The 26,366-nt window shown below is 40.7% G+C and overlaps 1 protein-coding gene across 3 annotated transcripts in view; it reads right to left on the bottom strand.

Annotated features, from left to right (window-relative positions):
• Window positions 1-26,366, bottom strand: part of LMBRD1 (LMBR1 domain containing 1) — a 122,136-nt gene that overhangs the window by 85,614 nt on the left and 10,156 nt on the right. For all 3 annotated transcript variants that reach the window (XM_033428719.2, XM_033428718.2, XM_004270130.4), the window contains exon 3: window positions 20,901-20,961. In XM_033428719.2, the coding sequence (XP_033284610.1) occupies window positions 20,901-20,961 (61 nt within the window). The remainder of the gene's footprint in view (window positions 1-20,900; window positions 20,962-26,366) is intronic.

The raw sequence follows: 26,366 nt of genomic DNA, 5'->3' as shown, positions 1-26,366 counted from the left end.
CAGCACAGACACAAGAATACATCTTCTACGGCTGAACTTACGGAAGTTCGAGAACTAGCAAAATCAAAAAAGTGGTTGGGGCAGCTCCTGACTATAAAGAGACACGAGGATGTAGAGCAACCAAAAATCTCCTATGTTGCTGGTAGGAAAATCCAGAAAAGCCAATTCCTAGGAACCAACACCTGGAGGAAGGAAGTGGGGAAGACACAATTCTGAAGAGACGCTTAACATCCCCTCAGCCTGGCACTGCTCTAAGTCTCTGTTTCCCTGACACCACATTCTAAGCTACCTTCTGCTTATCTGACTGTTCTTTCTCAGTGTCCTTCAGAAAGATTTCTTCCTTTAGCCTGTAAATGTTAAATTGTAAAGAAGGAATTAAATTAACATTTTTATGTGTTTCGGATCAGTTCTAATGCCAAGTTGGACTTATATCAATATATCTGTAAATGGGAAAAAAAAATGCTGCTACCACTATCATCAAACAGAGAAATTGCTTCGTTTAAAGCTCTACTTCAGCCTCACGGGCTTCCTCCCTGCAGAGCCTGGGAGCGACAGCCCTCCCCTCGCACCTGACTGGGCCTCTGGGGTAAGGAGGTGCTACACGAAAGGAAATCTGAGGCACAGAGAGCTACACTGCCTGGTCCAAGATCACAGAACTACTGTGTGGCTGACAGGGCCTCGGTGCTCCGGCTGGGTGTCAGGTCCGAGCCTCCGAAGTGGGACAGGCGAGTCCAGGATATTGGACCACTGGAGACCTCCCAGCCCCAAGTGATATCAATCGGTGAGAGCTCTCCCAGAGATCTCCATCTCAACGCTAAGACCCAGCTCAACTCAACGACCAGCAAGCTCCAGTACTGCATACGCCCTGCCAAACAGCTAGCAAGACAGGAACACAACCCCACCCATTAGCAGAGAGGCTGCCTAAAATCATATTAAGTTCACAGACACCCCAAACACACCACCAGACACGGTCCTGCCCACCAGAAAGACAAGATCCAGCCTCATCCATCAGAACACAGGCACCAGTCCCCTCCACCAGGAAGCCTACACAACCCACTGAACCAACCTAAACCACTGGGGACAGACACCAAAAACAGGAACTACGAACCTGCAGCCTGCGAAAAAGAGACCCCAAACACAGTAACTTAAGCAAAATGAGAACACAGAGAAGCACACAGCAGATGAAGGAGCAAGGTAAAAACCCACCAGACCAAACAATGAAGAGGAAATTGGTAGCCTACCTGAAAAAGAATTCAGAGTAATGATAATAAAGATGATCCAGGGCTTCCCTGGTGGCCCAGTGGTTGAGAGTTCACCTGCCGATGCAGGGGACGCGGGTTCGTGCCCCGGTCCAGGAGGATCCCACATGCCGCGGAGTGGCTGGGCCCGTGAGCCATGGCCACTGAGCCTGCGCGTCCAGAGCCTGTACTCCGCAATGGGAGAGGCCACAACAGTGAGAGGCTCGTGTACCGCAAAAAAAAAAAAAAAAAAAAAAAAAGGATAATCCAAAATCTTGGAAAGAGAATGGAGAAAATACAAGAAACGTTGAACAAGGACCTAGAAAACCTAGAGCAAACAATGATGAACAGCACAATAAATGAAATTTAAAATTCCCTACAAAGAAATCAATAGCAAAATAACTGAGGCAAAACAGCGGATAAGTGACCTGGAAGAAAAAATGGTGGAAATAACTACTGCAGAGGAGAATAAAGAAAAAAGAATGAAAAGAATTAAGTAGAGTCTCAGAGACCTCCGGGACAACATTAAACGCACCAACATTTGAATTACAGGGGTCCCAGAACAAGAAGAGGAAAAGAAAGGGACTGAGAAAATATTTGAAGAGATTATACTGGAAGACTTCCCTAATATGGGAAAGGAAACAGTCAATCAAGCCCAGGAAGCGCACAGAGTCCCACACAGGATAAATCCAAGGAAAAACACGCCAAGACATATTAATCAAACTATCAAGCATAAAATACAAAGAAAAAATATTAAAAGCAGCAAGGGAAAAAACCCGAATAACATAACCCATAAGTTTAACAGCTGATCTTTCAGCAGAAACTCTGCAGGCCAGAAGGGACTAGCAGGACATATTTAAAGTGATGAAAGGGAAAAACCTACAACCAAGATTACTCGACCCAGCAATGATCTCATTCAGATTTGACAGAAAAATTAAAACCTTTACAGACAAGCAAAAGCTAAGAGAATTCAGCACCACCAAACCAGCTTTACAACAAATGCTAAAGGAACTTCTCTAGACAAAAAACACAAGAGAAGGGAAAGACCTACAAAAACAAACCCAAAACAATTAGGAAAATGGTAATGGGAACATACATATCGATAATTACCTTAAATTTAAGTGGATAAAATGATCCAACCAAAAGACACAGACTGGCTAAATGGATACAAAAACAAGACCCATATATATGCTGTCTACAAGAGACCCACTTCAGACCTAGGGACACACAGAGACTGAAAGTGAAGAGATAGAAAAAGATATTCCATGGAAATGGAAATCAAAAGAAAGCTGGAGTAGCAATTCTCATATCAGACAAAATAGACTTTAAAACAAAGACTATTACAAGAGACAAAAAAGGACACTACATAATGATCAAGGGATCAATCCAAGAAGAAGATATAACAATTGTAAATACTTGAACCCAACAGAGGAGCACCTCAATACATAAGGCAAATGCTAACAGCCATAAAAGGGGAAATCGACAGTAACACATTCATCGTAGGGGACTTTAACACCCCACATTCACCAAAGGACAGATCAACAAAAATGAAAATAAATAATGAAACACAAGCTTTAAATGACACATTAAACAAGATGGACATAGTTGATATTTATAGGACATTCCATCCAAAAACAACAAAACACACTTTCTGCTCAGGTGCTCATGGAACATTTCTCCAGGATAGATCAAGCCTTGGAAAATTTAACAAAATTCAAATCATATCAAGTATCTTTTCTGACCAACAACGTTTTGAGAATAGATATCAATTATAGGAAATCTGTAAAAAATACAAACACATGGAGGCTAAACAATACTCTACTACATAACCAAGAGATCACTGAAGAAATCAAAGAGGAAATTAAAAACTACCGAGAAACAAATGACAATGAAAACACGAAAACCAAAAACCTATGGGATGTAGCAAAAGCAGTTCTAAGAGGGAAGTTTATAGCAATACAATCCTACCTCAAGAAACAAGAAACATCTCAAATAAACAACCTAACCTTAGACCTAAAGCAACTAGAGAAAGAACAAAAAAACCCCAAAGTTAGCAGAAGGAAAGAAATCATAAAGATCAGATCAGAAATAAATGAAAAAGAAATAAGGAAACAATAGCAAAGATCAATAAAACTAAAAGCTGGTTCTCTGAGAAGATAAACAAAATTGCTAAACCATTAGCCAGACTCATCAAGAAAAAAAGGAAGACTCAAATCAACAGAATTAGAAAGGCAAAAGGAAAAGTAACAACTGACACTGCAGAAATACAAAAGATCATGAGAGATTATTACAAGCAACTATATGCCAATACAATGGACAACCCGGAAGAAATGGACAAATTCTCAGAAAAGCACAACCTTCTGAGACTGAACCAGGAAGAAACAGAAAATATAAACAGACCAATCACAAGCACTGAAATTGAAACTGTGATTAAAAATCTTCCAGCAAACAAAAGCCCAGGACCAGATGGCTTCACAGGCTAATTCTATCAAACATTTAAAGGAGAGCTAACACTTATCCTTCTCAAACTCTTCCAAAATATAGCAGAGGGAGGAACACTCCCAAGCTCATTCTATGAGGCCACCATCACACTGATACCAAAGCCAGACAAATATGTCACAAAAAAAGAAAACTCCAGTCCAATACCACCGATGAACATAGATGCCAAAAATCCTCAACAAAATACTAGCAAACAGAATCCAACAGCACATTAAAGGATCATACACCATGATCAAGTGGGGTTTATCCCAGGAATGCAAAGATTCTTCAATATACTCAAATCAATCAATGTGAAACACCGTATTAACGAAATAAAGGATAAAAACCATATGGTAATCTCAATAGATGCAGAAAAAGCTTTCGACAAAATTCAACACCCACTGATGATAAAAATCCTCCAGAAAGTAGGCACAGAGGGAACTTACCTCAACATAATGAAGGCCACATATGACAAACCCACAGCCAACATCGTTTCAATGGTGAAACACTGAAACCATTTCCACTAAGATCAGGAACAAGACAAGGCTGCCCACTCTCACCATTATGACTGAACACAGTTTTGGAAGTTTTAGCCAAAGCACTCAGAGAAGAAAAAGAAATAAAAGGAATCCACATGGGAAAAGAAGAAGTAAAGCTGTCACTGTTTGCAGATGACATGATACTATACATAGAGAATCCTAAAGATGCTACCAGAAAACTACTAGGACTAATCAATGAATTAGGTAAAGTAGCAGGATACAAAATTAATGCACAGAAATCTCTGGCATTCCTACACACTAATGATGAAAAATCTTAAAGAGAAATTAAGGAAACACTCCCAGTTACCACTGCAACAAAAAGAATAAAATACCTAGGAATAAACCTACCTAAGGAGACAAAAGACCTGTATGCAAAAAACTATAAGACACTGATGAAAGAAATTAAACATGATACCAACATGATGGAGAGATATACCATGCTCTTGAATTGGAAGAATCAACATTGTGAAAATGACTATACTACCCAAAACAATCTACAGATTCCATGCAATCCCTATCAAACTACCAATGGCATTTTTCACAGAACTAGAGCAAAAAATTTCACAATTTGTATGGAAACACAAAAGACCCTGAAGAGTCAAAGCCATCTTGAGAAAGAAAAGCAGAGCTGGAGGAATCAGGCTCCCTGACTTCAGACTATACTACAAAGCTACAATAAGCAAGAGAGTATGGTACTGGCACAAAAACAGAAATATAGATCAGTGGAACAGGACAGAAAGCCTGGAGATACACCCAAGCACATATGGTCACTTTACCTTTGATAAAGGAGGCAAGAATATACAATGGAGAAAAGACAGCCTCTTCAATAAGTGGTGCTGGGAAAACCAGACAGCTACATGTGAAAGAATGAAATTAGAACACTCCCTAACACCATACACAAAAATAAACACAAAATGGATTAAAGACCTAAATGTAAGACCAGACACTATAAAACTCTTCGAGGAAAACATAGGCAGAACACTCTATGACATAAATCACAGCAAGATCCTTTTTAACCCAGCTTCTAGAGAAATGGAAATAAAAACAAAAATAAACAAATGGGACCTAATGAAACTTCAAAGCTTTTGCAAAGCAAAGGAAACCATAAACAAGACCAAAAGACAACCCTCAGAATGGGAGAGGATATTTGCAAACGAAGCAACGGACAAAGGATTAATCTCCAAAATATACAAAGAGCTCACAGAGCTCAATAACAAAAACACAAACAACCCAATTAAACAATGGGCGGAAGACCTAAATAGACATTTCACCAAAGACATACAGATGGCCAAGACGCACATGAAAAGCTGCTCAACAGGGCTTCCCTGGTGGCACAGTGGTTGAGGGTCCACCTGCCGATGCAGGGGACGCGGGTTTGTGCCCCGGTCCGGGAAGATCCCACATGCCGCGGAGTGGCTGGGCCCGTGAGCCATGGCCGCTGAGCCTGCGCATCCGGAGCCTGTGCTCCGCAACGGGAGAGGCCACAACAGTGAGAGGCCCGCGTACCGCAAAGAAAAAAAAAAAAATCTGCTCAACATCGCTAACTATTAGAGAAATGCAAATCAAAACTATGAGGTATCACCTCACACCGGTCAGAATGGCCATCATCAAAAAAACCACAAAAAATAAATACTGGAGAGGGTGTGGAGAAAAGGGAACCCTCTTGCACTGTTGGTGGGAATGTAAATTGATACAGCCACTATGGAGAACAGTATGGAGGTTCCTTAAAAAACTGAAAATAGAACTACCATATGACCCAGCAATCCCATTACTGGGCATATACCCTGAGAAAACCATAATTCACAAAGAGACATGTATCACAATGTTCACTGCAGCACTATTTACAATAGCCAGGACATGGAAGCAACCTAAATGTCCATCGACAGATGAATGGATAAAGAAGATGTGGCACATATATACAATGGAATATTACTCAGCCATAAAAAGAAATGAAATTGAGTTATTTGTAGTGAGGTGGATGGACCTAGAGTCCGTCATACAGAGTGAAGTAGGTCAGAAAGAGAAAAACGAATACCATATGCTAACACATACATATGGAATCTAAAAAAAGGAAAATGGCTCTGAAGAACCTAGGGGCAGGACAGAAATAAAGACGCACAAGTAGAGAATGGACTTGAGGACATGGGGAGGGGGAAGGGTAAGCTGGGAGAAAGTGAGAGAGTGGCATGGACTTAACATACACTACGAAATGTAAAACAGGTAGCTAGTGGGAAGCAGCCACATAGCACAGGGAGATCAGCTTGGTGCTTTGTGACCACCTAGAGGGGTGGGATAGGGATGGTGGGAGGGAGACACAAGAGAGAGGGGATATGGAGATATATGTATACTGGTAGCTGATTCACTTTGTTATACAGCAGAAACTAACACAACAACGTAAAGCAATTATACTCCAATAAAGATGTTAAAAAAAGAAAAACACTGTTCCATGCAAAAAAAAAATACAAATAATAAAATTCTACTTCAAACTGATAGCTATTTTCAAAGTAAAATTATCGTTAACTCCAACAGGGATGACACTCTTATATCCTGATGTCTTTATATTTACTTGTAAATGTTTTTGTTAAAAGACTGCTACCAGCACGTTAAAGATAAACAGACTACTTCGTTTAATAGTCCCACTAACATCAAGAAAACAGACTAAGAAAAAAATTTTAAACCTCACGTCCAAAAGAAAGGGAAAAAAAAGAAAAAAGAAACACACACAAAAAAAACAAAGAAAAATAAATAAGTTTAAAAAAACCTCATGACCAGAGAAACTGGCAAAAATTAAACTCATAAAACAAGTTTTTTTAAAAACGAAACTAACAAAAAAACAAGTGCACAGAAAGCCAACAACTCTCAAAATGCCACAGACAAAAACTGTAGCAAAGAATACATGATAATTCTTATGATTTTTGAAATATATGCAAAGCAAACAATCTACCTTTTCAAAACTGCATAATTATAACTCACATAAGAATTAACTTGGATAAATTAGACTTCTGAATTTTTAGACATTCTTTATCCCTCCCAACTACCAGTGAAAACACTAAAACAAAGAATAACTTAGTCAATATTGTAATAGTATAGTTAATCATTACAAAGCATTTTGTTCTAGAGGGTCAAAGCATAAAGATATTCTGGGAACTCTAAAAGCCTTCTAGAATTATCCCATTGTCCCAGCTGAAACAATCTGGGGTCAAGGCCGCTAGCTGCATACACAATACTCATTTCCCTTTGCCTTTTTTGTCTTTCTCCCTTACTTTGACGTTCTGCCTAAAATGGACACATCACAGCTTAACTCCAGCTACTCTCTTGGACTTTGTGGTGAACTTAAAGTAGAAATCAGGTACTAAGGATGGAGAGCAGAGAGGAAAGGAGCTAGCTTAGGCTCCTCCTGATGATGCCTTACCAGCCTGGGATAGCCTCTCTCCAGACTTATTGTATGTAAGACCGAAAAACCACTACACTATTTAAGCTATGCATTTCCAATCTGTTCACAGCAGCCAGGCGTAATTCCTGAGAGAGAATTTTGTAGGAGAAATGGGGGACCCCAAACATTCACTCCTGAGCCATCCTGAGTCCCTGGTGGTGCTGTGAGGGGTGAATGGAATAGATCTCAATTTGTTTTTGCCACTGAACATGGCAGCATCATGAGGTGCCACAGAGTCCCCTGGGTTCAAGATATATTTCTCCTTCCCTCCTTCCCCTAATAATCAACTCCAGTCCCTCCAGCTGATACAGTAACTATTACGGCCTGTTCACTCAGTGGAATAAGGAGACCAAAATGGTCAGGTAGAAATCACACCTCCTAATTCAATGAAATCATTGTTTCATCCCTGCTGGATGTACTCCCATATGGCTGGTAAGAATTCTAAATCAGAGGAGCTCAGCTGCAAGGTGAAAAGCAAAAATTTTGTGAATGGTTCATTAGGAATATTAGTACAAAGTGCCATGCTAACTTCTACCCCTTAGTCACCAGTCACATGTAAACAGATTATGGGAGAAAAGAACCATATGGTAAGTGCTCAGTGGTTCACAGCATTCTCTAACACACAGAAAGAGCACTTCTCAATTCATTTTGGGAAGCTAGCAGAGTCTTGATACTCAAACCTGACGAGAATAAGATAAAGGAAAATTACAGACCAGATTCACCTCTGAATCAATTTTTAAAAGAATCCTAAACAAGACAGCAGCAATCAAATCCAGCAGAAGATTTAAAAACAAACCCAAAAAGCCACCATTATGACCAACCTGGGTTTATCCTAGGAATGCAAAGTTGGTTTAAGAGCAATTTATCCATGTAACGCATCACTTGGAGGAACTAAAACCAAAAAACTTCATATGATTATCTCCCCTGACAAATGTATTCAATTCAACAAACATCTACTGAGTACTTTCCAGGCATCATTCTAGGGGGTCACAGACATGGTTAAATCAAAACTCAGAGTTCCCTACTCTCACATCGCTTAATTCTACTGGGAAAAAGAGAGAATATTTAGAATCACTGTATGAACTACTCAGAGTATGTTAAAAAATTTCTTGTATCAGTAAGAAAAATACGACCCAACTGCAAAAAGGCACTTGAAGCAGAAAACTGAAAAAGCCAATAAATCTTAAAAGACATGCAACTTCATTTCCAAATAAGTGAAATGCAAATTAGTGAATGATCATTTCACACTCGCCAGACTAGCAAAAACTAAAAATACATGGTGATGTCAAAGTTCAGGGTATAGCAACTAGAAGGCTATATCCTCCTAACAAGACTTTAAACTGGTACATTTAGAAAAATGATCTGTCATTATTTAGAATGTTGAAGATGAACATAACTTATGACCCATCGACTCCATTATATGTATATATTTTGCACACATGCAATAAGAAATGTGTACAAACATGTTCATTGCACAATTTTTAATAGCAAAAATCCAAATGTCCAGACTGACCAACATGCAGTATACAGTCATACACAATGAAAATAAACTACCCTTTATGCAATAACATGTTTGAATTCCCCGAACATGTGGTTGAATTGAAAACAAGCAAGTAATTTCATATAAAGTTCAAAAAATGTAAAACTAAGGACACAGGATGGTAACACTATAAGGCAGGCAAGGAATTAACACAGACAATTTAAGTAGTGGTAATTTCTAAGGGGGTTGGGGAGGAGATGGTGTCAGGGAAAGGCACACAGGGAACTTCAAAATGCTGACTTCAAACCTCAAACTTTGCATGCTTAATAAATACTTTGCAAGTATAAAAGTACTTTGTGTTGAGTAAATATCAAGACTGTCAACATTTACAAGACAGCTGTGGTGGGCAGCCTCTAAAATGCTCCTGATGAGGCCAGCACTTCCAATATTCATGCCCTGCCTTTCAGTGTGGGCTGGACCAGTAAATCACTGCTGATAAGATAGTATGACAAAAGGGGGCAACAAGTTACTGAAAGACTGGTTTCCAGCTTGCTCGCAGGCCTGTTGTGAACTGCTCTATGGAAGGTGCACGTGGCCAGGAACTGACACTGCTGAGGACACACAGACAAGACCTGAGGCCGCCCATGCCCACGAGGGGGAGCTCGGGAGCCAGGTCCCCCCTAGCGGAGCCTTGAGACACTGCTTCTGGACTCCTGACCCACAGAAATGGTGACACAATGTTTGTTGTTTTCAACTGCTAAATTTGGGGGTAATTTGTTACGTGACAATAGATAACTAGTACCACTGCTGACAGTAGAGCAAAGTGATTAAAACATTCTGGTGCATGATCTGACAGTACAGAACTTGGAGGATAAAATCGTTTACAGCTTTTAATTTAGAATATGTCATCTGAAGAACAGTCGTTTTACCTTAAGGACTATTTTCGTTGGTTGTTTCCTCTCTCTATGGTATTTATTTCAAGGTTTACGCTGCAATGCCAGTTTTATAACAAGAAATTGTTAAACTACATGGTCAGAGGAAAGGCTGAGCAATTTATAGTGTAACTCACAGTTGCGTGGCAATTAATGATAACTAGACTGTTATCATTAACTGTTGACTCCAAAGCTATACATAGAAATACTAGCTGAAATAACAGTACATAAAAAAGACATAATGCAAATTAGCATTACTACCTGACTATTCTTGAAAGCCATGCTGTGTGATATACAAAGAATCACATTCCAATTTATAAACCTTAGTACTTCATAGCTTTTCAGCCTCATTTTTGTCCACCTATAAATTAAGATAAGATTCCAACTCTAGAAAATAAAAAGAAATCATAATAATGCAAGTCCCCTCAAGTTTTAAGTCATAATACTAGCAGCTATCCTGTGCTGACAGCCTGTCATATATCCAGCTCTGTGCTACTCTTGACTTATGTTTGCCCATTAAATATTTTCCCCAACAACTTTGTAATACAATTTACATATCACAAGATGCACGAATTGTAGGTCTACAATTCAATGATTTTTAGTAAATGTATACTGTTGGGTAACTATCACCACGATTCATTCTGAGAACATTTCCATTACCTCAGACAGGCTGCTCTGTGCCAGTTTGCAAATAATCCCACTCCAACCCCCAGTTTGAGGCAACCCCTGATCTGCTTTCTGTCTCTAGAGATCTGCCTTTTCTGGACATTTCATACAGATGTAATTACACAAGATGCAGTCTTTCGTCTCCGGCTTCTTTCACTAAGCACAGGGGTTGGGAGATTTTTTTCTGTAAACGGTCAGATCATATTTTCAGCTTTGCAGCCTATACATCCCTGTCACAACCACTCAACTCTGATGTTAGAGCATGAAAGTAGCCACAGACAACAGGTAAACAAATTGGCATCTAGATTTAGGGGCCCGTGGGCCAAGCCACAAGTTGCTGATCTCTGACTCAGATTGCTGAACACGCATCCCATTGTATGGACAGAACACATTTCACTTAAATATTCATCAGCTGTCAAACACGTGGATTCTTTCCAGTTCTGTGCTATTACGAAAAAAGCTGCTGCGGAATTTGCATACATCTTCATGTGGACATTATGTTCAGCCCGATCATACAGTAAGTTTAACTTTTTAGCAAAGCTGAAGACTGCTTTCCAACGTAATGCACCATCTTACATTCCCAACAGCAGCGTTTGAACTCTCCAGTCTCTCCGATCTGTCAATACTTGGATAGTGTCTGGTTTTTATTACAGTCATTATGGACTGAATGTTTGTTCACCCCAAAATGTACAGGTTAGAGCCCTAACCTCCAGTGTGATGGTGTTTGGAGGTGGGACCTCTGGTAGGTAATTAGGTTTAGATGAAGTCATGAGTGGGACCCCCATGACATGATTCGGGTCCTCAGGATAAAGGGAAGAGAAGCCAGATCTCTCTCTCTCCCCGTCCCTCTGCCACGTGAGGACACAGCAAGAGGGCAGCCCTCTGCAAGCGAAGAGAGGAACTGAATCTGCTGGCACCTTGATCTTACACTTCCCAGTCTCTACAACCATGAGACATACGTGTCTGTTGTTGAAGTCACCCAGCCTGCGGTATTCTGTAATAGCAGCCTAAGCTGACACATTCTGGTGGCTGTGTAGCAGCATCTCACTGGGGATTTAATCTACATTTCCCTAATGATTAACAATGTTGTACATCTTTTTATGTGCTTACAAGCAATTTAGAGATCACTGATTTTTTTAAATAAATTTATTTATTTATTTTTGGCTGCACTGGGTCTTTGTTGCTGCACGTGGGCTTTCTCTAGTTGCGGTGCGCGTGCTTCTCATTGTGTGGCTTCTCCTGCTGCAGAGCACAGGCTCTAGGCTCGCAGGCTTCAGTAGTTGTGGCACATGGGCTCAGTAGTTGTGACTGGCGGGCTCTAGAGTGCAGGCTCAGTAGTTGCAGCACACGGGCTTAGTTGCTCCGTGGCATGTGGGATCTTCCCAGACCAGGGCTCGAACCCATGTCCCCTGCATTGGCAGGCGGATTCTTAACCACCGTGCCACCAGGGAAGTCCCTAGAGATTGTTATTGATGAAGGTATGCTCAAATATTTTGCTCATTTTTTAACTGTATACTTAGTGACTGGTAATAACTTTATACATTCTGAATACAAGCCCTTTATGAGATACATGATTTGCAAATATCTTCTCCTTGTCTGTGGCTTACCTTCATTTTTTAAATTATGTCTTTTGAAGGACAAAGTTTTTAATTTTGATAAAGTAGAATTTATCAAGGTTTCTCTTATGAATAAAGCTTTTGTGTCATAGCTAAGAACTCTCTAACCCATCATGAACGTATGTCCTTGAATTTCTTCTAGAAATTTTAAACTTTTATAGTTTAGGTCTCTGACTTTTGAGTTAATTTTTGTATATGTCAGGTAAGGCTCAATGTTGTTGTTGTTATTGTGGCATGTGGTTATCCGATTTACCCGACAATTATTGAAACTGAAAAGAATTAAACTGAATTGCCACAGCTGTTTAAAATCAATTGATCATGAATGTAAGGGTTTTTCTCTGGTCTCTGAATTCTATGGCTCTACGTACCTATCCCTCTTCAATATCACACTGTCTTGTTCATTGTGTTTTACGGTAAGCTTTGAAATCTAATAGTATAATTCTCTAACGTTATTCTTTTTCAAAATTGTTTTTGGCTGCTCTAGATCCTCTGCATTTCCACATAAATTTCAGGAACCATTTGTCAATTTCTAAAAAAAAAAAAAAGAAAGAAAGAAAAACATTGTCAATTTGAGGGAAAATTGCTATAACTGCCATCCTTACAATATTATGTTTTCAAATCCATTAATAGCAAATGTCTATTTAGATCTTTAATTTCTATCAACAATTTTTTGTAGTTTTCAGTGTGTAAGTCTTACACTTCTTTTGTTAAATGTGTTCTCAGGTGTTTGTTTTTTTTTTCCTTCTCATGCTTTGTGAATGGAATCGTTTTCTTCATTTCATCTGAATTGTAGATTTCTAGTTTTCATATTAATCTTGCATACTGTAGCCCTGTTAAACTTGTTTATTGGTTCTATTTGACTTTATATAATTCCTTGAGATTTTGTACCTATCGGGTCTCATGTCAGCTGAGAAAATAAGAGTCTTAATTCTTCCTCTCCAGTTTGGATGCCTTTACTTATCTATTTATATACAGACTTATTGCACTAGCTAGAATCCCCATGAGCGGCACTGGTGAGAGCACACATTCTTGCCCTGTCCCTAATCTTAGAGGAAAAGCATTCAGTCTTTCACCTGTCAGGAGTAGATTATCCATAGATGCCCTTTACCAGGTTGAGGAAGCTCCCTTCTGTAACCAGACAGCGGAGAGTTTCTATCAGCAATGGATACTGGATTTTGTAAAATTCATGCTTTTTTTCGTATCTATTGAGATTTTGTATCTATTGTGGGTTTTGTCCTTTATTCCATTAATAATGGTATGTTACATGACTTGATTTTGGGATATTAAACCAACTCTGCTCGCATTCTTGGGATGAATCCCACTTTGTCATGGTGTATAATATGTGATTTCTATTTCACTGATTTCCCTCTAACCTTTATTTCCTTTCTTGTGCTCGCTTAAAGTTCAGTTGGCTTTTCTTTTTCTAGTTCATAAGGCAGCAGTTTAGGCAACTGAGATGACTTTTTTTTTTGTTTTTTATTTGGTTGCATCAGGTCTTAGTTGCGGCAGGCAGGATCCTTAGTTGCAGCATGCAAACTCTTAGCTGCTCCACGGCATGTAGGATCTAGTTCCCTGACCAGGGATCGAACCTGGGCCCCCTGCATTGGGAGCGTGAAGTCTTATCCACTGCGCCATCAGGGAAGTCCCAACTGAGACTTCTTTTCTCAAGAGAAATTTAAAGCTGCAAGTCATCCCCTGAGCACTTCTTTAGCCATACTTCATAAATTTTGATATGTTGTATTTTTATCTTCATTCAGTTCAGAACATAACCAGGCTGAAGAGAGGAGAGCTGGTTAGAAACGAGGCAACAGACCCAGTCTAAAACATTACACACGACCACTGTCCTTACCAGTTTGCAAGTATAAAGAGTCTTGTATTTGGTTGATTTCCAAAGCACTGAAGTTATTCTTCTGTCGGTCCTGTATTGCTTATTGGGGAGAGGCTCTGCCAACCTTCTTACCTGGCCATGTGTGAAGTCACACCCCAGATCATGTAACCTTAACAACATGGAAGCACCCATTATCCCTTCGCATTTACACACCATTATGGACTGTGTCTCCCCAAAATTCATACACTGAAGTCTAATCTCCAATGAGCCGGGGTTTCAAGGTGGGAGGTAATCAGGTCATGAGAGTGGAGCCCTCATGAACAGGATTAGTGCTTGTAAGAAGGGACACGAGAGCTTGTTCTCTCTCTCTCTCTGCCATGCCAGGACACAACAAGAAGACAGCCATCTGCAAACCAGGAAGCAGGTCCTCACCAGACACCAGATCGTCAGCACCTTGATCTTGGACTTCTCAGCCTCCAGAACTCAGAGAAATAAATGTTTGCTGCTTAAACCACCTAGTCTACAATGCTTTTGTTACAGCAGCCCCAACTGACTAAGACAGCAGTGAGAAGTGGTCAGATTCTGGATGAATTTTGTTTTTGTTTTGCCGTGCTGCATGGCTTGCAGGATCTCAGTTCCCCAACCGGGGATTGAACCCGGGGCCACAGCAGTGAAAGCCCAAAATCCTAACCACTAGACCACCAGAGAACTCCCAGATTATGGATAAATTCTGAAAGTCAAACACAAGAGAATGTACTGCCATACGTGATACACTGTGAAAAAATAGCGTCAAGGATGACTCCAAGGTTTCTGGCCTGAGCAACTCTATTCTTGCAGTTGCTGTTCACTGAATAGAGTATAACAGATTGAGGATCAGCTGTTCTAGAAATGTTAAGTTAGAGATGTTAACTTCTTGGTAGAAACTGACAGATGGACCACTGGACACAGGGATATGAAGTTCGAGAGAAGTCTGCCCGGCATTAACACCTACTCAACACTAACACTTCTCACACTCCTGCTACGACGAAGAGGCACTACTCCAGCATCATCTCACAGGTGGAGAAGTCAGAGAGAAGTTAAGCTGACCTCCAGGTCCCATGGCCCTCTTCACAAATTAGATACTAACTTCAAAATGACTGTACAATCTTTCAGCAGTTAACCAATAGAGAGTGAGGAGAAACTTCCTAAAAACTCTCAGGTGCTCTGAAATGCCTGCATAGAAACAGGAGTTTGACACCTTCTTGGTCCAGCTTATTCTTCCTCGGTTCCACAATGTAACTCATCTAAATATGCACACGCTTCGGCGAAGTCTCCTATTTTCACTATAGAATTGCTTAACAGCAAAAAGTAAGAACGTACTAAATAATTATCTGGGATTATTTGAAAAGGAGTATCCATACAGTGGAAAACAATGCAGTGTATATATCTATATATATACGTATATGTGTCTGTCTGTATGTATACGTAGACACATACACACACCACACACATATATACAAGAGCCTCACAGCAGCAGTATTTGAAATAGCCAAAAGCTGAACAACCCAACTGATCATCAGTACGAGGATGGATAAACTATGGTATGCTGTTACAATGGAATATTATACAGTAATGAGAATCAACAAAGTACTGTTACCCAGAACAATACAGATAAGTCTCAAATGTAATGCTGAGCACTGAAGAGGCCAAAGAGAAAACAATACATAGTATATGACTCAATTTATATGTAGACAAAAAAATGACAGCCTGAAAAATCAGCATCAAGAGGAGAAAGGGTCTCTGAAGAAAGTGACAGGACAACTACAGACAAGCCAGCACGACAGCCTTGAACAATCCCTGCTCTTGGTTTGGGCTCTCCCCATCTCTACAACCCCTGCACTCACTACAAAATCAAAACAAGGGTTAGGAAAAATGATTAAATAAAAGGAAAATTCACTTAAAAGAAAATGAAAGGAAAGTAGATGGTGAAAGAATTAAAATTAAAAATTTCAAGTATAGTCAGAGAAAACAGAATAAACATTTACAGTAGATAACAATAAATAAAAGGAAAGAATTTAAAGATAAAAATAAATTCGAAACCAAAAATAGAGCTCAGATAAAAGGCTAAACATATACAGAAGAGATAAAAGATTTCATAAGAGGTCCAAATATGAGATTAAAACACAACTGAGAGCCAAGACGTCAGACAAGAGACGCTTTTTCAAAGAAAATATCAAAGAAATTTGAAGACACAGATGAAGAAATAAACAAAAACTTTCAGAACGAGAAAAAAAAAACAAGTCCTTAATGTTTCTGGGGTGGGCACAACATCCTCAGATGAGGAAGTCTCCTCCTGTGTGCAGGGTCCCCATGAGTACAGTGCAAAGGGGCAGAAACAAACTCTACCCTCTCAGCCTTCCACGAGCTCCAGGAAACTGTACCTTTGCAGGCAGCTTCAGTTAATGAAGACTGGTAATAACCGATCAACAGCTGGGGGTATCCAGTGGGTAGAAGCAGCAGGCCTCACTTCCACAAACTTTCCAGAAAAAACACCCAAAGTTCCATTAACGTAACAGAAGTTTCTTAAAAATGTCGTTTTGAGACCTTAGGATCAGCAAGGTCCTTGCAGGGTATCCGCAATGTGAAATTATTTTCATGACAACGTTAAGATGCTGTTTCCCTTTCCACTAGTAGTTACTATACTCTTCACCCTCCAAGCGCTCACCAGCGGGGGGCACTTTTATTCAGCAAAGTCCCTCTAAGCAGAAATAATTCTGAGATGTCCACCCTTGGGTGCACATCTTTTCAGTGTTCTGTGTTTGGGGAAGTACACATACAGTGTACTTGTGAGAAGCACCTGTGCTATTTCAGTTGTGAGCTACACTAGGCACTTTTTTCCAAAGAATATCATTTTTACTTGAAAGAACAATGGACAGAAAAACTATAGCTATCCAGACTGGAGTATTAGGCAGATTCTCTCAAAAATGAATAAAGTGAGTCTGTCACTTTGAAGAAAATAAGTAACAGTATTTGTTACTAATGATAAAAATTGAGGTGTCAAGAGAAAACCAGAATTTTTGGAAAACTTGAATCCAGCACCTTAAGTCTTACATCCTTCCAATACATAAACACTTCTCTGATAAGAATAGTGGTGATGTTAACTGAATGACAAAGTAAATCAGAATCTCTGCGGATGTAATCTACATTTCATACTATTTAAAAGGTCTCGGATGATGTCTGAAGCGGCCCCAGGGGTTCAGGGCTGGCTAAGCATTCCCAGAGGTAACAAACATTCCCAGAGGTAACAAACATCCCCAGAACAATTTATTAAAAGGCAGCTCACTTAACAGTAAGCAGCTCCAGCTTAGGAAATAATATCCACCCTGGGCTCCATCACTCACTAACAAGGTGATCTTTAACATCTCTGGGTAAAACTTTCTTCACCTGTAAAATGTAGAAGATACCTCCACAAAATGACGTTCATGAAGATCAAAGAAAGTGTTGAATATGAAAGCCCTGCACAGTGCCTGGGAAGATCAGACAACGAAAATGTGTTGATATGTTAGGGGAGACTAGATGAACTACAGAATCTCACAGAAGGGAATGGATAAAAATAGTGCTTCGGATTCTCTGGAGTCTGCTTAGTCCTCAGCATGCAGAATCAGAGATGTAGTATGTAATTAGATAATATCCAGCATTGCTGGGAAAGGGCTGGGCTTGTGGACAATAGCCATCTCAGAAGCTATGGTTCCTAGCTGTAGGGCATCATCTGAGCCAAAGTCAAAGGCCTACCAGCCATAGCTAAAATGGATATAACTAACTTTATGACAACAACCATTAATATTATTGAATTAAATCTTCTTGCTTCAATTCCATAGTCATCAAGAAATCTTCTATTCATAATTTGGCTTCTCATGCAGATTTCTTCCCTAGATCAGTGACTCAACTATCCTATCCCAAGGCAGTTATTATTTCTCACTACAACCCAAGTTATACAGAGGATCAAACCCTAAATCCCTAAGTCATCTTGTTTATAATGATTAATTTTCTCTCATGCATTTAAAATGATACTAGAAACACACTATCCTTGGGAGGATTAAGAAAAATAATCACAGATCATTTCCTGTAGGCTTAATTCTATGAAACCAACTGGAAAGACGCTGAATTAACATTCCAGCGCAGAAGTCTCTGTAACCTTGGTTACAATGGATCAATCCACTAGCCTCTAGGTTCACTGATAAGATACGGTTCATAAACCTGGACTGCACTAAGATAAAAGCTGGCTTATCTTGTCACATGTTCCACAGCATAAATACACTGTAGTGTTACACAGGAGACAGGCCCAATCCCACAAAACTGTTTTTGAAGAAGTGATTTATATCCTGCCAATAAGTTTGTATTCTGCTTAATATACCACCATTTCAAAAGTTTTCTCTTAACAGGTCAAATCTAGATTTTACGATATACATTTAATTTATTCATTAGAAATAATAAATTCTATATTAAAATACCGTAAAATTTCTGAAATCTATACCAAAGAAATGGAATTTCATAGATCCTGTAGATTTTAGATCAGGAGACAAAAGTTAGAGCCAAAGCAGCTAAGTTAAAATCCAGTGGCGCAGTGGTTGAGAATCTGCCTGCCAATGCAGGGGACACGGGTTCAAGCCCTGGTCTTGGAAGATCCCACATGCCGCGGAGCAACTAAGCCTGTTATCCACAACTACTGAGCCTGCGCATCTGCAGCCCGTGCTCTGCAACAAGAGAAGTCGCGATAGTGAGAGGCCCGTGCACCGCGATTTAGAGTGGCCCCCGCTTGCCCCAACTGCAGAAGGCCCTCGTGCAGAAACGAGGACCCAACACAGCAAAAATAAATAAATTAATTAATTAAAAAAAAAATCCAATGAAACCCCTGAAAAACTTACCCCATCAACAGAAACTTCTATAGATTTTTTTTTTCAGTGTCCTACTGAAATTTTATTCAACCTCTTGATTCATTGCTGGAAAAAAAAAAAAAAAAGACAGCCCTTTCCTAACTCAGCACTTACACATTTTTATAAAAGCACGAGTCATATTTATTCAAAGAGACAATTTCGAAAACATTTAGGTGGTTATTATAAATAGCGTCTCTAATCCAACACTAGGGAAGGAAGAGAGAGGAAAGGAGGGAAGGAGGGGCCAATCCACCACCACCCCCAGATTAATCGGTTCTGTACGGTACAAAACACACCAATCCATCATGACCCCCAGGTTAAACTGGCTGATGCTGCAAACTCCCAGACAGTACACTCTACTACTGCCAATACATAGAAGAAATTTCTAGAAAACTGAGATTTTCAAAATCAAGAGTGCAAATGGGAAAGTGGTAACAAAAGTTATCAAACAATGGTATCAGAGGAAGAGCGCAGAGATTTAAGGGAACTTGACTGAACCTCCACAAAGAAGGGCAGAAAGTGAACCTAAGTAAAACAAAGTATGTAACAGAAGTTTCAGGACGACCAGATGAGTTCTATACTACTTATTCATGGTGTTGAAACAGTCATCTCAAATGTGGTTTCAGAATTAAAAGGAAACCATAAACAAGACAAAAAGGCAACCCTCAGAATGGGAGAAAATATTTGCAAACGAAGCAACTGACAAGGGATTAACCTCCCAAATATACAGACAGCTCATGCAGCTCAATAACAAAAAACAAAACAACCCAATCCAAAAATGGGCAGAAGACCTAAATAGACATTTCTCCAAAGAAGACATACAAACGGCCAAGAGGCACATGAAAAGATGCTCAACTTCACTAATTATTAGAGAAATGCAAATCAAAACTACAACAACATACCACTGCACACCAGTCAGAATGGCCATCATCAAAAACTCTACAAACAATAAATGCTGGAGAGGTTGTGGAGAAAAGGGAACCCTCCTACACTGTGGGAACATAAACTGGTACAGCCACTATGGAGAACAGTATGGAGGTTCCTTAAAAAACTAAAAATAGAACTATATTATGACCCAGCAATCCCACTACTGGGCATATACCCTGAGAAAGCCATAATTCCGAAAGATACATGCACCCCAATGTTCACTGCAGCACTATTTACAATAGCCATGGAAGCAACCTAAACGCCCATCGACAGATGAATGGATAAAGAAGATGTGGTACATATATACAATGGAATATTACTCAGCCATAAAAAGGAACGAAACTGGGTCATTTGTAGAGACGTGGATGGACCTAGAGACTGTCACACAGAGTGAAGTAAGTCAGAAAGAGAAAAACAAATATCATATATTAACGCATATATGTGGAATCTAGAAAAATGGTACAGATGAACCTATTTGCAAAGCAGAAATAGAGACACAGAAGTAGAGAACAAACGTATGGACTCCAAGGCAGGAAAGGGGGTTTGGGATGAATTGGGAGAATGGGATTGACACATATACAATAAAATGTATAAAACAGATAACTAATGAGAACCTACTGTATAGCACAGGGAACTCTACTCAGTACTCTGTGGTGACCTAAATGGAAAGGAAATCCAAAAAAGAGGGGACATATGTATACATATAGCTGATTCACTTTGCTGTACAGCAGAAACTAACACAACATTGTAAAGCAACTATACTCCAATTTAAAAAAAAAAGTCTATATGTAGCTTTATTCTATATTTTGGCGAGCAGCCCAGACAGGCAATGAAATAGAAATATACTTACTGTAGTAACCATACAATACGGTGTCCTCGATCCGTCTGCTGACATTAGCATTGGCCCAGTCCTAGGATCAAAAGGAAACAATAGAAATATTAATGAAACAGCCATTTGCTTAACAATTATACTTAAATTTTAATATGAATGAATATCACTTATAAATGTACCATCGACTCTGACAGGTATGGTCTGTGCCCTCAAGAAGTGACAGACAGACAAGTAAACAGGCAATTTCAGCAGGTGAATGCTGAGCTAACGTGACGACATGGTTCTGGGGAAGCACATGAAGGAGAGGCAGCTACGGGCCAGGGCCACTAAACCGGGGCCGGAATAACACAGTGGGAAGGAGGGAAGAGAATAAAGGAACATACATGGAGACTTTGAAAAACCTGCAGGAAGCAAAATATAGATTCACTAGAGCTTTTGGAAAGGGAAGAGAAAGCAGGTGGAGTGAGGGAGGGAAAGGCATTAGGTTTGAGGGACTGTGAATCACGCCAAGTATTCTGGCCTCTGTCCTAAAGACAATGGAAAACAGTGATGCAGTTTTGTGCAGAGTGACAGGTATGATTTGTATTTTAGAAACAAGATATTTTAAAATACCTAAAAGAACAGTCAATATAAACTTCATAGCATTCAACCCACATTTTCTTTAAATTAGTCATTCAAATTTAGTACTTTAACTTAGAAAATTAATTCTAATTAATCTTTTCAAATAAAAAAACTATACATTAATGAAATAGAACTGGGGTATAATAGCAAGCCTTTTTGACTATCCTAATTGTATGCATATAAAAAATTAAGCCTGGAGCGTCAATGTGACTGGTCACTGCGATTAAGTACCAAGGCTCAAATTAGTATCCAGGTCAATTTTGTTCTATCAATACTTTAAGAGCTCAAGTCAGTATCAACATCCCACTTACAAGGTCTCTTAAGGAAGAGTAGAAACATTTAACTCTCCTAAAATAATTCGTTTCTCTTTTTTTTCCTTTTTCACCTACAAACACCTCTAGCAATGAATATCTATGAACTTCTAATTGACAAATGCCTAAAAGAACGAAAATGTGGAAACCCCAAATTTAGCACTACAAATGCAAACCTTGACACACAGCACACAATGAAAATAGTATTTTTCCAATAGCAATTAAGACTATGAAAAACTTAAGAGGACTTCCCTGGTGGTGCAGTGGTTAAGAGTCCGCCTGCCAATGCAGGGGACAAGGGTTTGATCTCTGGTCCAGGAAGATCCCACATGCCGTGGAGCACCATAATTACTGAGCCTGCACTCTAGAGCCCGTGAGCCACAACTACTGAGCCCACGCGCCACAACTACTGAAGCCCACGCGCCTAGAGCCTGTGCTCCGCAACGAGAAGCCACCGCAATGAGAAGCCCACACACCGCAACGAAGAGTGGCCCCCGCTCGCCACAACTAGAGAAAGCCCGTGCAGCAACAAAGACCCAACACAGCCAAAAATAAATAAATAAAAAACAAATAAAAATTGTTTTTTTTTCCGGTACGTGGGCCTCTCACTGTTGTGGCCTCTCCCGTTGCAGAGCACAGGCTCCGGACGCGCAGGCTCAGCGGCCATGGCTCACGGGCCCAGCCGCTCCGCAGCATGTGGGATCTTCCCGGACCGGGGCACGAACCCGTGTCCCCTGCATCGGCAGGCGGACTCTCAACCACTGCACCACCAGGGAAGCCCCAAATAATTTTTTAAAAAAAAGAAAAACTTAATGGCCTAAATTTTAAAATTATGTTAACTATTTAAAGAAACAAATAATTACAGAATATAAAAAAGATCCAAATTATGAAAAGTCACACTTTCCCACATGAAAAGACTGTAAATACCAAACCCCCCCAAATTAATCTATAAACACTATATATTGTCTATCAAAATCCCAATAGTGGGTACAGTGTTTTGTCATGCTGATTCTAAAAGTCATCTGAAAAACATACAGGTGTTCTGAGTGCGGGTAAACAGAACAAGTTGCAACCAACAGTTTTAACGACATACACAATCTTTGTCTAAAAAACGTAATGAAAGAAACACTGTACATATACTACAGAAAAATGGAAAGAACGTTAAGCAGTGCTTACCACACAGGACTGGAAAAGCACTGGGGAGAATTCTAGCCAATGACTGGAAATTTCTTCATCAACGACGCAAGTATCCAAATGAATATACACACAACCAAAGCTTCTACTCCCAAAAGCTCTGTTTCTTTAGTTGTTGTTTATACATCAAAACATTTTAAAAGATTTTTCAAACTTGAAGAGTTTTTGAAACAGAGGATAATTACATCTATCCTCACACAAGCTCCCTACCAATTTCCAAGACAACCCCACGAGGTATTAACGTACCCACTGAGAATCACATAACAGTTAAACTTCAAAACTGAAGAAGACCCCAACCTCAGAAAGATTAAATGTAGAAAGTCTGAAGGTAATTAAAGCCAAAGGTTCACTGCAATTTAGTATCTTTTACCCTCCAACGTTCTTCAGTTTAACCAAATCTTGTGGCAGTTAGAGAGCATTACTGTTACTATTTTAAAGCAAAAATATGTGTAAAATATACAACATCACTGAAGTACTATTTGTGTATTTGGCTTTTATATACAGTCTTGCCTCCAAGGTATCTGATGTACTGTCAAAAGAGCTCAGTTTCTGAAACTTCCTTCTTCTACATTTTGAGAAATGCTGTGCCCTTGATACATTTCACAAGCTACTGCCTCCCAAAGTAGAGACCGAAAGGAACTCCAGCAGCCCCACAGGAATGTGAGACAAACAAGAACTAATACTAAGTAAAGAATACGAAAGAAGAACATTTTGGAAGAAAGGAAAAGGATATAGAGTCCACAGAACAAAGAGGTAAGCGGTTCGTGTATGTAAAACTCCCTCTCCCATTCTTCAAGATGACTTTCTGAAATGCTCCGTCCAGCCCCAAACCACACTTGACTCTCCTTAATTTTACCAGATAACCTCACCTTAGACCAATGGTTCTCATGCAGGGGTGACTCCATCCCCCATGGACACCTGGCAATGTCCTGGAGATGCTGGAGGGTGGCGGCAGGCTCTGTAGGCTACCGGCATCGAGTGGCAGAGGCCAGGACCTGCTAAACACCTGCAATGCACAGGATAGCCCTCACAAGGGTCACCCAGCACAGAAGCCGATGGTTGACAAACACTGACTTAAAGGTCTCTCAAAAAATCTGAGGACAAAAGAGAGCTACTCAATTCACTCCCCAGTCTAGAACCGACCGCCATCTGTACTCGAATGCTAGCCCTTCCTTCCGCCGAGCACCCGCGCTATTTACAGCCAACCCTTTCCCTTTGGGTCCCCACCCCTCTGCCTTCACAGGGACACTGCACCTGCAGCGATACCCTTTCTCTCCTCCCAGACACCTCTCCCACTCTACTGAACCCTGAAGTACACACGCTCTAGTAGTTTCCATGAAAGGACATACCACCACCATAGATAAACACACCCCACCCCACCTCCTACTCCCCTGGAGGACAGAGCTTCCTGAAAAGCTGTCAGCATCCCCTGTCACTGCTCCCTCACCTTCCGCCTGCACTCAGCCACTCCCACCAACTGCCCCGCGGCTCCATGGGGAGTGCAGTCACTCCCCTCCCTCTCTCCCTCCACCTCTCAGCATCACTCTTCCTGAAACACATTCTTCTCCTGAGAAGCCCCTCTTTCGTTTTCCTTCCCACCTCCCAGGCTGCAGCCCCTCCCCTTGGGCCAGCTCCAGGTAACTGGCGCGGCTCTCGAATCCACGGCCCATGCCAAGCCTTGTCTGACCACTCAGTCTCCCCAGCTGCTGGACAGTGCATAGCTCTGAATACCGCGCACATGCTGATGACTTCCAGATACTTCTCTCCAACCCTAAGGTTTCCCTGGAGCTTCAACTCCCTGCTCGACGCCGCACTTGAATACGTACGATAGGCACCTTGAAGGTAACTTGTCCAAAATAAAATACGGCTCTTTTTTCTACATCCCTCACGTGCCCGTGTGCACACACAGGTCTAATTACTCCCCCAGGCTGCCCTATTTCTCTAAGGTGTACTAGGCTTTAGTGCTTCGTCAATCTCTAGTTTTCATTTTCCTTCCAACCCCATATCTAATCCATCAGCCAATCCAAACAGTTCCAGCTCCAAAATCCATACCGCTTTTAATCGCTTTTCTCCACTAGTACCCCTCTAACCCACATCACCTTTATTTTTTACCTTCACTAACTTCCCATTGCCCTTGGAAGAAAATCTAAACCCATTAACATGGCCTAAGTCACAATCTGTCCCCACCTTCTTCTTCATCTCAGCTCGTAGCAAAGCTCGGCCCCCAATGCCACACCTCAGCCAACCGGCCAAAAGCACGTCTGCCTGAGGGCCTCTGTACCTGCTGCTGCTTCTCCCTGAGGCAGCCTTCACTCAGTTCCCACCTCCAGGCCTTCACTCAGTTCCCACCTCCAGGACCCGGCAGCCTGGCCCTCCTCAGCCCGTTGTCCTGCCTCAACACCCACAACCCAGCTGAGCCTCACATCGCTCTGTTCTGCATCCTCACAGGAGTGAGCGCTAGGAAGCTAGCTTGTTTTGTTTGTTGACTGTTGGTCTGCTCTCACAGAATGTGAGCTCCCTGAGAGCAGCGGCCTCGTTGGTTGTAATCGTTAATCTCTAGCATCCACGCCTCTGTCAGGTACACATTTCATACTTAGTCAATATTAAGTGCATGAATATACCTAAGGTGTAGCAAAGAGTACAGAGTTCTAAGATAAAATTACCAGCATCTGAGAGTAGGAATGAGGCAGCAGTAGAGTTCAACCCAGACATCTCCTAATTATGGGCCATACAGAGACTAACCATTGATGGAGGGAAGGAGGAGGTGAACATTTTAGCTACCAAAACAAATGTTGTGATGCCGTATCTTAACTACTGATTTTATTTTAATTTTACACACTGTATAAAATAAAGAATATTTGTTCACATTAGTGGCCATTTCTGATTTTTTTGATTGGTATACTTTGTGTATATCACTAGCTAAAGTTATTGGTCAACTAGACACTATAATAGAACACTTCTGGCTATACTTTAAGGTTTTTTTTTCCTTTTTAATCTATAAAGTTAATTATTTCACAAAAACTAGAAACAAAGAAATTATCTGGCTGAAATTATTCATAGTGCCATGTGTTTCAAAAAAGGTGAATGGGGGCTTCCCTGGTGGAGCAGTGGTTGAGAATCCGCCTGCCGATGTAGGGGACACGGGTTCATGCCCCGGTCCGGGAAGATCCCACATGCCGTGGAGCGGCTGGGCCCGTGAGCCATGGCCGCTGGGCCTGCGCGTCCAGAGCCTGTGCTCCGCAACAGGAGAGGCCACAGCAGTGAGAGGCTGGCGTACCGCAAAAAAAAAAAAAAAAAGGTGAATGGAAAACAGTTCAGACGTTATTACAATATACCCTTGGCCAAAAGAAGGCAGAAA

This window comes from Orcinus orca, chromosome 12, assembly GCF_937001465.1.
Source record: "Orcinus orca chromosome 12, mOrcOrc1.1, whole genome shotgun sequence".
Classification (NCBI taxonomy): domain Eukaryota; kingdom Metazoa; phylum Chordata; class Mammalia; order Artiodactyla; family Delphinidae; genus Orcinus; species Orcinus orca.
The sequence above is the reverse complement of the archived record's forward strand: the minus strand, read 5'-3'. Positions and strand labels throughout refer to the sequence as shown.